The following is a 13,234-nucleotide window of genomic DNA, read 5'->3' as shown; positions in this document are numbered from 1 at the left end:
TTAGCCAAAGGATGTGCTAATGGTGACACTAAGGGCAGAAAGCAAGCATGCAGGTGCTGTAAGCAGTTAAGAAGGCAAATGGTATGTTGGTCTTCATTGCGAGAGGACTTGAGTACAGGAGCAAGGATGGCTCACTGCAGCTGTTCGAGGCTTGGTGAGACCACACCTGGAGTATTGTGTGCAGTTTCGGTCTTACCTAAGAAAGGATATACTTGCCGTAGAGGGAGCACAGCGAAGGTTCACCAGACTGATTCCTGGGATGGCAGGATTGTCATATGAGGAGAGACTGGGTCGACTAGGCCTGTATTCACTAGAGTTTAGAAGAATGAGAGGGGATCTCATTGAAACATATAAAATTCTGACTGGGATCAACAGACAGGATGCAGGGATGATATTCTCTCTGGCTGGGGGAGCCTAGAACAAGGGGTTACAGTCTCAGGATATGGGGTAGGCCATTTAGGGCTGAGATGAGGAGAAACTTCTTCACTCAGAGGGTGGTGAACCTGTGGAATTTTCTACCACAGAAGGCTGTGGAGGCCAAGTCACTGAACATAATTAAGAAGGAAATAGGTTTCTAGACTCTAACGGCGTCAAGGGGTATGGAGTGAGCGTGAGGGTATGGTGTTGAGATAGAGGATCAGCCTTGATCATATTGAATGGTGGAGCAGGCTCGAAGGGCTGAATGACCTACTCCTATTTTCTATGTTTCTATGAGTGGTGATGTTGGTGTACTTCAAGGAATCCTAGAAAAACCAGATGATGCTCATCATTTGAATGACTCACTATCCTTCATGAAACAGTCTTCAACCTTTAATTTAGAAGCAATGGAAATTTGGCCTTCAGGTGCTGGGGAAATTTATACACTCAGCAGCAAATTCCTTTCAGACACCATCTACTAGACCCAGGGCAGACATGGAAATTCTGAACCTCTCAGTTGCTCATGAAGTCAGGCCAGAAGTAGTGGATACAGAAGGCATTGCAGCAGATGGTGACCATCCCCATGAAGATCTGCTGGATCTGAACTGGCTCTCCCTAGAGAGTGAGGAGGAAGAATCCCTTGCAGTATTGAGTGATCCCTTAGAGATTGAGGTCCTGGAGGATGAATCACCTTTCCTGTTCTTGGATGCATCTCATGAAGTCTCTGTTGTCTCTTTAGAGGAGTCAGCTGTGTTTTTGGTGGCTGAGCAGCGTTCAGATCTTAGTTCCACTGAATCTACCAATGTATTGCCTACTTGACCTCCTGTTGTTCATGAAGATTCTTCTACAGAGGATGCTTTGCTTGAGTCCAGGTTAGAGTCCATAGAGGATCACACAGTTAGAGAGCTGGTACCTTCCCAGGATGAATGTCGATTGGCACCCATACTTTAATCCCAGCTGGAAGTCGTCTTCTCTTCAGAGCTGGGGGTCAATGCAGAAGCTGCGGCAGAATCTTTCACACTTTTGAAGCTGCAGATTCCTGGACAGCAATTTTGTCCCAAACTGACTGGTGATAGGGAATTTGTCTCATTACAAAAGATGAGGCTGACTTACCTCCATATCCTCAGCAATTCCTCCCATTGCCCAGAGTGGAGCAACCTCGTACAGAGAGAAGTGTGGATCTCTTGCCACTGCCGACAGAAAGTAGGTGGTCCTCCCGGAAAATCATTGGGAAATCATCCCTTCTTCTTTTCCTGATGGTCTTATAGGAAGTTGATCCTTTCTTCTTCATTGTCGAAGTTCATTGAGATCTCAGATTTTCAATGCCTTTTCAGTCTTTGATGCAACAGCCGATGAAACAGCTGTGATAATCTTCTCATGAACTGAAGATCATTCCTCTTCTGAATCTTCTTCCCAGAATCCTTTGAGGAGCAACAAGTTCCTCAGAGTGTCCTGAGTTCTTCTCTTCTAGCCCCAGAGGGTCCAAAGATTGATTCTCTTCAGTCTTGTTTCTTGGATCAGTCTTACATTGAACAGTATTTGTTGTCTGTGCAGTTCAGTCATCCTGCAACCTACGCTCTGCTTCCCAGCAACGAAGCTAAAGTGCTGTCCTATTCTGCAGATGATGATCTCCTACCAGATGTAGACGAAAGTCTTCATGTCTCCAAGGCGTCTTCCCTAGGGTCTGAGAATACTGAGGGAGACTGAATCTCCCAGGACTGTGACTTGGGGAGGGGAAGAGTGGGAGTTGGAATGGACGAGAATCTGCTGTTGTACAATCCTATACTTAGAGTCCAGGACAGAAGGACCCAATAACAGAACAGAGAGGAGGGAATCTTAATCTGGGAAGTCTTCACCTCTGCAGGACATTGCGGTTTACAGCTGCAGATTATGGTGGAGGTGTGGGACTTCTTGTTTGGTTTTTAATCATGTTGTTCTTTCTGTCTTTCCCAGGCCCTTTCCTTCAGAGGAGACTGCAGTGGATGATGATGTTTATCGCAGCCTGGAGGAGCTGGCAGAGTGAGTCTCAGCATTGATATTATTTACATCATTACCCGGGCTGTCCTTTTCTCCCATTTCCCCTCATGTTCCTATCAGTGTGAAGCAGGAATGCCACAAGACGTTACAGGTTTTGGGGACTGAGTGGGATAAGACTGGGTGGGATAGTGTGAAGGATCCGACCTAATGAAATACTGCAACACGCAAAAAATATCCCTATCAGTACATTGGGGGCACACAGTTCCTGGGTTTGCCTCAGGGAATGAGATGGGAGCTGGGGTTAGGGTTCGGGCACGTTACTGAGAGTCAGCGTCCATTCAACCCGTACTCCAGTGAGAGTTGGTGTGTGTGGGTCCCGTACCACAGTGAGAGTCAGTGTGTGTGGGACCCATTCCCCAGTGAGAGTCAGTGTATGTATGAAACCCATACCCCAGTAAGAGTCAATGTGTGTGGGACCCCTACCCCAGTGAGAGTCAGTGTGTATGGGATCTGTACCCTAGTGAGAGTCAGTGTGTGTATGGGACCCATACCCCAGTAAGAGTCAATGTGTGTGGGACCCCTACCCCAGTGAGAGTCAGTGTGTGTGGGACCCATACCCCAGTGAGAGTCAGTGTGTATGGGACCTGTACCCTAGTGAGAGTCAGTGTGTGTATGGGACCCATACCCCAGTGAGAGTCAGTGTGTGTGGGACACTTACCAGTGAGAGTCAGTATGTGTGGGACCTGTACCCCAGTGTGAGTCAGTGTGTGTGGGACCCATACCCCAGTGAGAATCTATATGTGTGGGGCCTGTACCCCAGTGAGAGTCAGCGTGTGTGAAATGTGTAACCCGGCTCCCCAAAGCCTGACCACCATTTACAAGCCAGGGGTGTGATGGAATACTCCTCACTTGCCTGGAGGAGTGCAGCTCCCACAACACTGAAGAAACTTGACACCATCCAGGACAAAGCAGCCCCGCTTGATTGGTACCCCATCCACAAACATTCACTTCCTCCACCACCAAAGCAGTGGCAGCAGTGTGTACCATCTACAAGATGCACTGCGGGAATTCACCAAGGCTCCTTAGACAGCACCTTCCAAATTTACAACCACTACCATCTAGAAGGACAAGGGCAGCAGATAGATGGGAACACTACTACCTGGAAGTTCCCCTCCAAGTCACACACCATCCTAACTTGGAAATATATCACCGTTCCTTCACAGTCGCTCAGTTAAAATCCTGGAACTCCCTTCCTATCAGCACTGTGGGTGTACATACACCACTTGGACTGCCAGCGGTTCAAAAAGGCAGCTCACCACCACCTTCTCAAGGGCAGTTAGGTATTGACAATAAATACTGGCCCAGCCAGCGAAGCCACATTCCATGAAAGCGTAAAAAACATGATCAATCCCTTACCCTGAGACTGTGCCCTTGTGCGCTCAATTCCCCAGCCAGAGGAAACAATCTCACTGTCACGGAGGGGCTTTGATAGAGGGTATGAAATCCTTAATGAGGAAGAATCTATAAACCTGGAACAATACTCTCAAATTTCAGGGCAGGAAGGATGAATGTCCAGGCATGAAGCCTGGGACAGATGTCGGGAAATAGTAGTTTAAGCCAGGTTGATCCCTGACTGGATCAGAAGGTGAGAAGGGAGCAGGATTCCCTCATTCTCATGGTCTCTGTCAAGCCTCTCCATGTGAATGGTCCCTGGGATTCCTCACTTTCGGGTAAAGAAGAAAGAAAGACTTGAATTTATATAGCACTTCCCACAATCACCTGACCTCCCAACATGATGAACAGACAGTTAAGTACTGTGGCAGTGTAGCCACTGTTGTAATGTAGGATACGCACAGCAAGCTCCCACAGAGAGAAACATGATGATGACCAGATAATTTGTTTATATGTGATGTTGATTGAGGGATAAATATTTGCCCCAGGACACCGGAAAGAACTCCTTCTACTCTCCTTTGAAAGAGTACATGGGATCCTTTACATCCAGCTGACAGTCAGGTAGGGCCTCGGTTACTGACTCATCAGGAAAGGATGCTTCTGACAGTGCAGCACTCCCTCAGTACTGCACTGGACTATCAATGTATATCCCTGGAGTGAGACTTGAACCTGGAATCATGTGACTCTGAGATGAGTGTGCTACCCAGTAAGCCACAGCTGGCACTTAACAGGTACCAGTGTCCAGTGCTGATCTTGGAGTGTATTTAATATACAGCAAGCGGGTCCCTCTGTGAAATCCCCACCAATTCCTGCTATCCCAAACTGGGCCTTTGTCACCTGGACCCCTGTCCCGCAATCCCAGATCCTCCTCTACTGATCCTGGAACCTCTTCCACAGAATCCAGACCCTCTCCTTCGAACCCAGACCCCTCTCCCAATCTCCAACCTTTCTCCAGCCACCATTTTTTTGACGTATTTTATTTTTCTAGTGAGCATGATCTGGGAGAGGAAATCTACGACTGTGTCCCATGTGAAGATGACGGTGATGATATTTACGAGGACATCATCAAGGTGGAAGTTCGGCAACCGATGGTAAATGCTAAGACTTTCGTGCTGCCTCAGAGAGAGCTGGAGCTTACCAGCCAATTTCTGGAGTAAAGATTCTGAGTGTTCATCAGGGGTCACACAGGGATTTGCTGTGAGAGGAGGGGAGGGGGACATTCATCTGCAGCCTTTTACTCTACTGGAATATCTGACCCTCCCCTCTCTCCCCTGTCTCTTCCCTCCACTCTCTTTCTCCACTCCACTCTCTCTCCCTTCCACCCTCTCTCTCCCCTCCACTCTCTCTCTCTCCACTCCACCCTCTCTCTCTCTCCACTCCACATTCTCTCTCTCCCCTCCACTCTCTCTCTCTCCCCTCCACTCTCTCTCTCTCCCCTCCACTCTCTCCAATCTCCTCCCTGCCTACTGTCCTTTGCCATCCCTCCCTTCGCCCTCTATGAAGTGAAATCCTGGAACTCCCTCCCTAGCAGCACTGTGGGTGTACCTACACTATATGGACTGCAGCAGTTCAAGGAGGCAGCTCACCCCCACCTTCTCAGGGGCAGCTAGGCATGGGCAATAAATGTTGGCCCAGCCAGCGAAGCCCACATCCCATGAAGGAATAAATTGAAAAAAGTTTTGGTTTGTTTGTTCCCTTAATTCAGCATTGAGAAGAATCTCTTAATCGTGATTAAAGTGTGTATTCCATAACAAGGGCATAAGGTGCCTTGTGTTTAAATGTACAGGTTGATATTCTTTTGGGTGAGGTTGTGAGACTCTGGGATAAATTATGTTGCTGCTGTTATTTTACTGGAGCTCTTTATGTTTCTGATGCTGCAGATTAGGTACATGCAGGTAAGACACAGCAATTACTCTCCAGACCCGTCCAACCCCTTGCTCATTTCATAACCCTGTTGCACACACAATACTTGATGTTCTTAAACAATTCATTTTAAATTTGATGTGTTCAGTATCTCAGAAATATTGCATGCAATTCAGAGCAGTCTCTGGGCCCTGTGCTGGGTGCCCGACAGCCCCTGGCCACTGTCCTGGGTGCCCGACAGCCCCTGGCCACTGTCCTGGGTGCCCGGCAGCCCCTGGCCAATGTCCACGGTTATGGACAATACCCCAATCCCCATCCTCCTCCCATTCCATCTCCTGGGGACCAACCCCTTTCTACATCACCTCACTCCACTTCGCACCTCCCCCTCACCTCATCACTCGCTCCTCATCGATGCTGCGATGAAGTCATGAATTTGGTGTTTTGTGTCTTTAACAGAAGTTGGGTATGACAGAGGATGATAAGAGGAACTGCTGCTTGCTCGAGATCCAAGAAACAGAAGCCAAGTATTATAAAACACTCGAGGACATTGAGAAGGCAAGTGTCACTGCTAGTCCACTTAGTACTGACCCTCCGACAGTGCAGCACCCCCTCAGTGCTGACCCTCCGACAGTGGGACATTCTCTCAGTGCTGACTCTCAGACAGTAGGGCATTCCCTTAGTATTGACCTTCCGACAGTGCAGTACTCCCTCAGTACTGACCCTCCGAAAGTGCAGCACTCCCTCAGTGCTGACCCTCTGACAGTGCAGCACTCCCTCAGTGCTGACCCTCAGACAGTGCAGCACTCCCTCAGTCCTGACCCTCTGACAGTGCAGCATTTTCTCAGTAGTGCACCAGTCTAGCTGGCTTGCGTTATGAATATGTTTCTGGAGAAGGACTTGAGCCCATGACCTGGTTTGCAAGAGTGCTTCCCACTACCACGGCTGATACCCACAGCAGACACTGATTTAAATGCAGACACTGGGAGACTAGACCGTAAAGCTGTTTAGTTGGGTTTGTGGCAGTAGCTGAGTGCACTCAGGATCTGACCAGGAGGTGACCATCTGCATCTGGGAGATGTTTTTTGCTGGGATTCTCTTTATTTGCTTTGTGCTGTGTTCATGGCTTTCTCTATGTGCCTGTTACAGAATTACATGATCCCATTAAAGTCTGTACTCAGTGCCCAGGAAATGGAGACCGTGTTCATCAACTTGGAGGTATGTGTTTTCCAACTCCTGTTGGGTCAGGAAATGAATCGAAACAATCCCTCCCTATGGAGCACCACCTCATCTCCTACCAGGTGACCAGGGTGGGGGTAGGCAGCTCTGGTGGTCCCTGGTGAGGGAGGGGGTATATAGATGGTTCTGGGTGTCTCTGGTGAGGGAGGGGGAGGGTATATACATATATCTGGGGGTCCTTTTGAGAGACGGTGGTATAAAGGTGTCTCTGGTGAGGGAGGGGAGTATATAGGTATCTTTACTCCACAGTTGTTTACTTAACATCAGTGACACTTTTTGAAAGTGACACATTCAGACTGCTGCAGAAGAATCATATGTTGTCTTGCACTGCCTAATGCTCCAGTTGTTGTAGACCAACAATGAGTCCTCACAAGCTACAGGATTTTCACTCATAACACAAAAGACATCATTCTTTGTCATAGATGCAAATCTTAAAATGCCGAGTGGTTCTGTGCTGCAGCTTGAAATTCTCTGCCCTTAATTATCATGAAATTAAAGAGGAAGCTGGATAAACACATGAGGGAGAAAGGAATAGAAAGATATTCTGATAGGGGAGAGAAAATACAGCAACCTAATCAGCATGATGAGCAGCTGAGCCACATGGCTGAATTCTGTGCTGTAAATATTCTGCAATAATGACAGCATTCCTTGACAAATGACAATTGAACTGTTCTGTTTCATATTGCACAGTTTGTTTGGTGGACCTGACCTCTGACTGTTTATTCACAGGTGTTAGACTTGTTATTTTAAAAGGCAAACACTATGAGCATGGACCCACGCTGTAGTAGGACATCTGTTCCCTCAGTATTCCCGTACTCCTGACATTATGAAACACTGATTTACAGAGTAACACATAGTGACTTTGCTCATCATGATACTTTGAAACAGAAAATGTACAGAAAAAGGAGTTTAATTTTAAAAATCTGACTTCTGATCCATTTGATATTGTGTAAATACAGTGGTGCAATGGATACAGTAGCAGAGCAGTTATGCTAATGTTACTGGGCTAGTAATCCAGAGAGCTAGATTAATTATCCAGAGGCATGACTTCAAACCTACCATGGCAGCTGGGGAAATTGAAATTCAGTTAATTCAGTCATTAGTGGGGGTCAGTTTGCTGAGTCGGCTCGATGGCTCGACTGTGATGCCGAATGATGCCAAAAGCCTGGATTCGATGCCTGAACCACCTGTGGTGGTTTATCAAGACCTGCCTCTTCACCTTGTGCCATGCTTGCAGAGTGATGCTCCTCGAGCTACATATAACTAATTGTCTCTCTCTAAGGGGGAAATCTACCTATGGCCCTTCATAGACCATGTCTAAATTACCAATTAAATAAACCTGAAATAAAAAGCTCACTAATATCAGTAATTGTGAGCATGAAACAACCAGGTTGTTGTAAAAATGTCTGGCCTACATGTGACTCCAGACACACAAAAATCTGATTCACTCTTAACTGTCCTCAGAAATGGGCCCAGCAAGACATCTGGTTGTATTCATGAAGGCAGCTCACCAGCATCTTCCAAAGGGCAATTCAGGGTAGGCAATAAACACTGGCCTACCCAGCGGCACCCATGTCCTGTGATTAAATAAAAAGAAATATTTTACTTTTGATGTTTTTGGTGTGTGTGTTCAGCCTCTCTCCCGAGTGCTGGGAGCCTGCACTGAACAATCGGTGTCTATGGGGAGTAGCCGTCTGAGCACCAACCATTCCCTCTCTCTGTTTCAGGAATTAATCCGAGTGCATTACAATTTACTGAGAGCCATTGACCTGGCAGCAATCTCAGGAGGCAACACGCTCTACAAAGTCTTCCTGGATTTCAAAGAGCGGTAAGAATTGGAAATCCAGGGTCAGGGATCATTTCTACCTCTCTCTGTGCCTCCGTCTCTTGTGCCTCCATCTCTTGTGTCTCCGTCTCTGTGTTTCAGTCTTGCTGTGTGTTATTGTGTACCTGTTGTTGTCTCTGCATTGCTGTCTCGGTGTGGCTGTCTGTGTCACTGTCGGTATGTGTATCTCTCTCAGTCCCTGGCTGTGTGTGTCACTGTCAGCATGTGTATCTCTCCCTCCATCCCTCTCTCTCTATCTCTCGGTCTATCTGCCTGGCTGTGTCTGTCACTGTCAGTATGTGTATCTCTCTCCCTCTCTCTCTCTCTCTCGCTCCCTGTCTGTCACTGTCAGTATGTGTATCTCTCTCTCAGTCCCTGTCTGTCACTGTCAGTATGTGTGTGTATCCCTCTCTCTCTCTCAGTCCCTGTCTGTGTCTGACACTGTCAGTATGTGTATCTCTCTCTCTCTCTTTCTCTCAGTCCCTGTCTGTGTCTATCATTGTCAGTATGTGTATCTCTCTCCCTCTCTCTCTCTCTCACTCCCTGTCAGTCACTGTCAGTATGTGTATCTCTCTTTCTCTCTCAGTCCCTGTCTGTGTCTGTCACTGTCAGTGTGTGTGTGTCTCTCTCTCTCAGTCCCTGTCTGTGTCTGACACTGTCAGTATGTGTTTATATCTTTCTCTCTCTCTCAGTCCCTGTCTGTGTCTATCATTGTCAGTATGTGTATCTCTCTCCCTCTCTCTCTCTCTCTCTCTCACTCCCTGTCTGTCACTGTCAGTATGTGTATCACTCTCTCTCTCTCAGTTCCTGTCTGTGTCTGTCACTGTCAGTATGTGTGTGTCTCTCTCTCTCAGTCCCTGTCTGTGTCTGACACTGTCAGTATGTGTATCTCTCTCTCTCTGTCAGTCCCTGGTTGTATCTGTCACTCTCAGTATGTGTATCCTTCTCTGTCACTGTGTGGGTCGATTTGCACTGTATGATGATATTTTCTCAGCGTTCTGAAGGTCGAGATTTGCGGAAAGTTTGTGAGATAAAACTACAGCTGTGCAGTAACGTTTGATGTGTTGGGTCTCTCACTGGTTGACCCTGGTGTGATATTTATAGCGAGCTGTTCATGAATTGAGGCAGTAACTGTTCAGTCAGTCATATTTAATGGACCTGTGTTTGTTGCTGTGAGATTCTCACTTCTAATTATTTCTGTGCAATCTCATGTTTACTCTAATTCCCAAATAATAAAGATATCGTTCCGGATGTGAGCAGAAAAGTTCTGAATAATAACTGCCAATTCTGAAATATTTATCACCTGCCAGTGTAGCAGCCTCTCAACAGCAGCTCAGCAGAGATTCAACAGACTAATTAAGAAATTCTGCTTTCCTTGCTTATGAGTCTAGCTGGATTCATTGATTTCCTAGCGTGGATACAATCTGGGTTTTCCTCAGCTTTCACATTGAGAGGGATCTGATCACAGTAGTTTCCCGGTATTTCAAGTTACTTCACAGAACAAAACCCATAATTTCCCGATAAGAATCGGCCCCACTTCCGCAGTGAGAGTGAATTTGCCCATGAATCCAAGCCCAATCCCCCCCAAAGCCCAGCAGCAAGTGTCCAGTGTGTCAGTGGTAATCACTGACCATTGTCCAGTGGGCCAGTGTTAATTACTGACCATTGTCCAGTGGGCCAGTGTTAATTACTGACCATTGTCCAGTGGGCCAGTATTAATTACTGACCATTGTCCAGTGAGTTAGTGTTAATCACTGACCGTTGTCCAGGGGGTCAGTGGTAATTATTGACCATTGCCCAGTGGGTCAGCATTAATTATTGACCATTTTCCACTGGATCACTGTTAATTATTGACCATTGTTGAGTGGGTTTATGTTTGTTAATTTCCAGTGACTACTGCAGTCATGAAGATGGTATTTCCTGGTGGAATAGGTGCCCTCAGGCACCCACTCACTGCTCTTAAATGTAACGCTTGTCTACTTCTGCATATCTTGGTATGGGGGGTCGGGTATGGGATGGTGGGGAACAGTGTGATTGTGAGATGGTGGCATAGTGGTAATGTCACTGGACTACTATTCCAGTGTAATGCTCTGGGGACCTGGGCTCGAATCCTGCCACGGCAGATGGTGGGTTTTGAATTCAATAAAAATCTGGAATTAACAGTCTAATGATGACTATGAAACCATTGCCGATTGTTGTAAAAACCCATCTGGTTCACTAATGTCCTTTAGGGAAGGAAATCTGCCGTCCTTACCTGGCCTGGCCTACATGTGACTTCAGACCCACAGCAATGTGGTTGACTCTTAAATGCCCTCTGAACAAGGGCAATTAAGGATCGGCAATAAATGCTGGTCTAGCCAGGGACGCCCACATCCCATGAATGAATTTAAAAATAAAGCCCAATCTTGTCCAAATTTACACTCTTTCACAAACAGCCTTGTTTCAGAAACCAAATTTTGTTTTCGGAAATCTATTCTTTAGAATGAATGTTCATGCCTTCAGTGTTTAGAAAGTTTGAGCAAATGATTGAGTTCATGGTCAATTCTGACATGTGCCCTACTAAAGCCTCTCATCTCTCTTAGCCTAATTCTAAAATATGGTCCGTACTCGATTTAAGCAAATAGTTCAGGAAGGATCCAGATGTAGTTCAATCTCACAGTGGAGGGGCTACAGGAACTGATAAGTCCTCCCAATCAATGCTCTACTGTGTGTAGCTGGAGCCATGCTGTGTATGTCAATGTACAGTTCAGGGTGTAGTAAGAATAATCTCAATGCTGGAAATCTGAAATAATAACAGAAAGCATCTGAGATAGGAAAGGGTTAAACTTTGGGTAGTGGAGCATCGGACATGTTTGATAGTCATATGTTAGCAGAGTGTTGTGTGGAATGCGATTATCAAAGTATTTTTCCTGAATTTGAAACCAAAATCAAAGTGGCTGAATGCTCACTCAATGGTCTTAATCTAGTCACTAACCCCTTGAGTACCATCAGATCACTTATCCAATAAGTAAAGAAGGGGATCATTTACTGTACCTCCCTTTGGAAGGCTGCTGTGCTCTGGGGCCCTGGAGGTTATGAACATACGAACAAGGAGCAGGAGTAGGCCCTATGAGCCCGCTCCACTTGGTCTGATAGTAACCTCAAATCTGCATCCCGCGTACCCCTGAGAGCCTTTCACTCCCTTGCTTACCAAGAATCTACCTAGCTCTGCCTTAAAAATATCCAAAGACTCTGCTTTCACTGCCTTTTGAGGAAGAGAGTTCCAAAGACTCATTGTGTCTGAGAAAAAATTTCTCTTCAGCTCTTGTCTTAAATGAGCGACCCTTTGTTTTTAAACAATGACCGCTATCTCCAGATTCTCCCACAAGAGGTAACATCCTCTCCACATCCACCCTGTCAAGACCCCTCAGGATCTTATATGTTTCAATCAAGTCACCTCTTGCTCTTCTAAATTCCAGTGGATACAAGCCTAATCTGTCCAGCCTTTCCTCATAAGACAACCTGCCCATTCCTGGTATTAGTCTGGTAAACCCTGCCTGAACTGCTTCCAATGCATTTACATCCTTCCTCAAATAAGGAGACCAGTAGTGTACACAGTATTCCAAATGTGATTTCATTAGTGCCCTGTACAACTGAAGCATAACCTCCCTACTTTTGTATTCAATTCCACATGCAATAAAGGATAACATTCTATTAGCTTTCCTAATTACTTGCTGTACCTGCATACTAGCCTTTTGAGATTCATGCACTAGGACACCCAGATCCCTCTGTATCTCAGAGCTCTGCAATATCTCACCATTTAGATAATAAGCTTCTCTTTTATTCTTCTTGCCAAAATGGACAATTTCACATTTTCCCAAATTATACTCCATTTGCCAGATCTTTGCCTACTCACCTAACTTATCTATATCTTTTTGTAGCCTCCTTATGTCCTCTTTACAACTTACTTTCCTACCTATCTTTGGGTCATCAGCAAATTTGGCAACCATCCCATCCATCCTTTCATCCAAATCATTTATATAAATTGTAAACAGCTGAGGCCCCAGCACTGACCCCTGTGGCATGCTACTCATTACATCTTGCCAACCTGAAAAGACCCATTTCTACCTACTCTCTGCTTCCTGTTAGCTAGTCAATCTTCTATCCATGCCAATATGTTACCCCCTACACCATGAGCTTTCATTTTACACAATAACATTTAATGTGGCACTTTATCAAATGTCTTCTGGAAATCTAAGTACAGTACATCCACTGGCTCCCCTTAATCCACAGCACATGTTACTCCCTCAAAGAACTCCAGTAAGTTGGTTAAACGTGATTTCCCTTTCACAAAACCATTTTGATTCTGCCTGCTTACCTTGAACTTATCTAAGTGCCCTGCTATAGCTTCTCTAATAATAGCTTCCAACATTTTCCCTATGACAGATGTTAAGCTAACTGGCCTGTAATGCCCTGCTTTCTATC

General features: G+C 46.0%; 1 protein-coding gene across 1 annotated transcript in view; it reads left to right on the top strand.

The window, feature by feature from the left end:
• Window positions 1–13,234, top strand: part of vav2 (vav 2 guanine nucleotide exchange factor) — a 204,361-nt gene that overhangs the window by 132,000 nt on the left and 59,127 nt on the right. The window contains exons 4-8 of the mRNA XM_041194013.1: window positions 2,371–2,436; window positions 4,835–4,937; window positions 6,166–6,264; window positions 6,856–6,924; window positions 8,673–8,773. Of these exons, the coding sequence (XP_041049947.1) occupies window positions 2,371–2,436; window positions 4,835–4,937; window positions 6,166–6,264; window positions 6,856–6,924; window positions 8,673–8,773 (438 nt within the window). The remainder of the gene's footprint in view (window positions 1–2,370; window positions 2,437–4,834; window positions 4,938–6,165; window positions 6,265–6,855; window positions 6,925–8,672; window positions 8,774–13,234) is intronic.

The sequence above is a fragment of the Carcharodon carcharias genome, chromosome 8 (genome assembly GCF_017639515.1).
Source record: "Carcharodon carcharias isolate sCarCar2 chromosome 8, sCarCar2.pri, whole genome shotgun sequence".
Lineage (NCBI taxonomy): Eukaryota > Metazoa > Chordata > Chondrichthyes > Lamniformes > Lamnidae > Carcharodon > Carcharodon carcharias.
This window is presented reverse-complemented; position numbering and strand designations above follow the sequence as displayed.